Genomic DNA, 3,798 nt, shown 5'->3' with positions numbered 1-3,798 from the left:
CTCTCTCTCTCTCTCTCTCTCTCTCTCTCTCTCTTTCTTTTCTTCTTCTTCTTCTTCTTCTTTTTTTTTTTTTTGGTGGTAGCGAAAGGCGCAATTCAACCCCTAACAGGAGATTTCTATCTTAGCAACATTAGCCCTTGAATGGCAATGATTATTTCTGCTCTGGCAAGGAAATGGTGAAACTTGAGCTGCAAATTGCTAAAAGCAAGGAACCTTTTTCTCTCTTTTTACAAACTCTGTGATTTTTTTTCCTCTGGGTCCCCTCTCCCCAGGTCACCCCTAATCCCATGAAGCCAGAGAGAAGTGTGGCAAAGAGGAGTGGTAGAGGACGGGCATGGAAAGAGGCTGAGAGCTGCGAGCTGGGGGCTTCTAGCTCCTGGGGCCTGCACCACCCCTCTCCCCCCAGCCCAGCCCCCAAGGAACAGCAACCCTCAGCCTGGCAGCTATGAGCCTGAGCGACAGCGCCCAACTGCTTGGGTCCAAACCCTGGCTCTATACTTAAAGTCATCCTAGGCAAGTGACTTAACCGCTTGTATTAGTTTCCTATGGCTGCTGTAACAAAGGACCACAAACTTTGTGGCTTTAAGCAACAAGAAATTTATTCTCTTATAAAGGCACTGGAGTTCAGAAACCTGAAATGAGCCTTAAGGGGCCAAAATCAAGGTGTTGGCAGGGTAGCGCTCCCTCGGGAGGCGCTAGGTCTTTTTTAGCCGCCAGAGCTGCACCCCTTGTATTTCTTTATTCTTGATCCCTTTATCCATCTTCAAAGCCAGCAGCAAAGCACCTTCTCTCTCCGACCCTGTTTTCCTCCACTTCCGTCTGTAGTCAAATGCCCACCTGCCTCCCTCTATAAGGACACTTGCGATTATAAGTAGGGCCCAACCGGATCATCAGGATAATATCCCCATTTTAACAGCCTTAACTTAATTACATCTGCAAAAGACCCTTCTTTCACATAAAGTGACATTCACAGGTCCCAGGGCTGAGGACCTGGATGTCTTTGGGGGACATCATTCAGCTGACCCACCTCTCTAAACCTCAGTTTTCTCAACTGTAAAATAGGATACTGTGAGGATTCACCAAGTTATATAATAGATAAAGCATGCAGAACAGGGCCCAGCCTAGCTCGAGCACTCAACAAAATTAAGAGGGGGAGAGCCTTGGGCCAGCCGAGTGGTGCAATGGTTAAGAACTGGCTTGGGACGCCAGAGGGCCCTGGTTCGGATCCCACATATGAGGGCCAGTGACACTGCCCTCCACAGCTAAGATNCTCCACAACTAGACTGAAGAACAAAAGGACAGCAACTTGTCTGTTCCCCTTCCCCCAATTCCCCAGCACTGTTCCCATCCCCCCAATTCCCCCAATAAAAATCTTTAAAAAAAAAAAAAAAGCTCCTCGAACATAAATAATTCAATGAATGCTCCCAACTGCTCTCTGAGGCAGGGTTATCATCACCTTCATTTCATAGATGGGGAAACTGAGGCACAGACAGGCTAAGTAGCTTGCCCAAGGTCACATAGCTAAGAAGCGGCCGAGCCAGGATTTGAGCCTGGCTCCAGAACCATGTTCTCAAACATTCCCTTCAGCTGCCTGTGTGAGACAAAATGTAGAGGTGGAAGGATCTGGGGCTTAGAATCTGAAGCCCGATTCCCACAACCCATGGGATGGAGGGCTGTCTCTCTTGCTCTCTCCCAGGGACCACACGCAGTACACCTACCTGCTGGGGTGGCCAGTGCTCCCAGGAGCGCCAGAGCAGGGAATAGCCCAAGCATGATCCAAGCTGGAGAGGCGGAAGCAGAACATGGGAGCCCTGGCCTTTTATTCAAGGTCCTTGGCTAGGGAGGCAGCCCGGAAGAGGGAAAGCAAACAGGTTGGGGAGATAGCAGCCTCACCCACCCTCCTGGCCCACTGGAACACCCAGAGGTGGAGGGGGCTCAGGGAGCATGGAGATGGGGAGACTGAGTCCGGAGAGGCACGTGGGACAAGCCCGAGGCTACTCAGCCAAAGAAGGGCAATGGGCATGTTGTTATTATTGTTATTATTACTATTATTAATAGGTTGCCTGCTCATTCCATAGAGATGTTAACTCACTGAATTCTTACAACAGTCTTATAAGCCATTAGCATTAATCCTAGGAGGAATAGTCAAAATATTTGCCTATCAGTCAGTATGCGTCAGGCCATGCGGCAGTAACAACTCTGCCCGTCCGGGCGGTCTCCACTCACCTGGAGTTTCCCTTTCAGTTGCTGGAACATGGGGTGTCTGGGAGGACCCAGACATGCCATAGGGACACACAGGGTCTTGGGATTTTTACCAACCAAATCTGGAAGTAGCTCAATATTTTAACAACTGGTACAGTTGAAATCAGCCCTGAGATTCCTCGTTTTATAGAGAAAGAAACCAAGGCTCAGAGCCCTCAAAGCTCTTGTCCAAAGCCACAAAGTGGGAATGTGGGCATAGTCGGGATTTGAACCCAGACCTCTCTGACTTGACCACTGGGCACCACCAAAAGGAAAGAGGGAAGACAGTCCCCCCCGCCCTCCTCCCCCATGAAGCCTGCACTGCTCTGCTTCCGCGTCTGACTGGGCAGCCTTGCTCAGTGGGAGTAAGGGGTTGACCTCCACCTCCCCACAAGGGGCTTTCCAGCCTGAATGTACCATCTCTGTCCGAGTCACCTCTTCATGGGCTTTGAGTCCCTACCCACCTCTCTTCTGAGATATAACTCTGAGGCTGTCCCTTCCCCTGTTTGGGGCCTCAGTGTGTTTATCCACTAAATTGGCATAACCCAGGGCCAACAGTTAGTGTGCAACAAATGGCGTCTACATTGGTGTTGGAGGGATTCGTACTAATGATACTCAGGCTTCAAGGAAACCACACACCCATCTGGCTGAGCACTTCAGAGCCAGGTGGCCTGGCTTCAAATTCTAGCTCTGCCGTGTCAAGCTGGGTGGCGTGGGGCAAGACATTTCACCAACCTGAGCCTCCGTTTCCTCAGTTGTCAAACAGGGCAATTAGGAGACCCTACATCTAAGGGCTGCTGTGAGGATGAAATGAGTTGACGTATGTAGATCGCTGAGAACAGTAGGTACTCTGTATCGTCTCATTATCTAGCATGGGGCCCAGCAAGGCTGGGTGGGCCTCTCCCCTTATCTCAGAGGAGAGATCCGAAGCAAGAGAAAGGAGCAGTCCAAGGTCACTAGACAGGCCTGTCTGGCTTCCCAGATTCCAGGGCGGGTCCCCCAATCAGTGTGTACAATCAAGGAGCTTGCTTTGGGAGGTGCCACCTATTGTATAAGGGAGAAAGATAGGATCCTGGGGGCAGCTTTTCCTGGTGGCATGCTGCAGCAGGGAGAAGCTTAGGGAGGAGGCCCACGTCCTACAGCGTGGACTCAGAGCCCCTTGGTCCAGAAGGGGTGGGATGAAAGGAAAGCAGTGCCCCCCCCCACCCACCCACTGCCCCGAGTCTGGAGTCTGGAGTCAGGGAGACGGGAGCGGCTCCTAGTGCTTCGTAGCCAGAAGAATCCAGTCTCCTGAAAGGTTAGCTGATAACTCGGGCTGGGTAAACAGGCCACGAGCTGCACAAACACGAGGCTTGCGGGGTAAAGAGTGTAAAGGGCAGGGAGGCAGGTAAGGGACGTTGTCCTGCCCTTACTTTGAAACCTGGAGGTAAGGGGACATCAACAGCGTTATTTATTGCATGTACAAGCAAATATGGGCATCCACACCCCGCTTTTATGCACAAACCACAGTGTACCTCCACACTGTTGTGCCACTAGATTTTTCCACTTGACAATAAG

General features: G+C 51.0%; 1 protein-coding gene across 1 annotated transcript in view; it reads right to left on the bottom strand.

The window, feature by feature from the left end:
* LOC109372785 (phospholipase A2 inhibitor and Ly6/PLAUR domain-containing protein) overlaps window positions 1-1,775 on the bottom strand; it is an 11,559-nt gene extending 9,784 nt beyond the window's left edge. Inside the window, exon 1 of the mRNA XM_019626231.1 lies at window positions 1,719-1,775. Coding sequence (XP_019481776.1) covers window positions 1,719-1,773 — 55 coding nt within the window. The 5' untranslated portion in view covers window positions 1,774-1,775. The remainder of the gene's footprint in view (window positions 1-1,718) is intronic.
* Window positions 1,776-3,798: the final 2,023 nt, after the last annotated feature.

The sequence above is a fragment of the Hipposideros armiger genome, unplaced genomic scaffold (assembly GCF_001890085.2).
Source record: "Hipposideros armiger isolate ML-2016 unplaced genomic scaffold, ASM189008v1 scaffold_664, whole genome shotgun sequence".
Taxonomy (NCBI): domain Eukaryota; kingdom Metazoa; phylum Chordata; class Mammalia; order Chiroptera; family Hipposideridae; genus Hipposideros; species Hipposideros armiger.
Note: the sequence above shows the minus strand (reverse complement) of the source record. Positions and strands in the feature narration are given on the sequence as shown.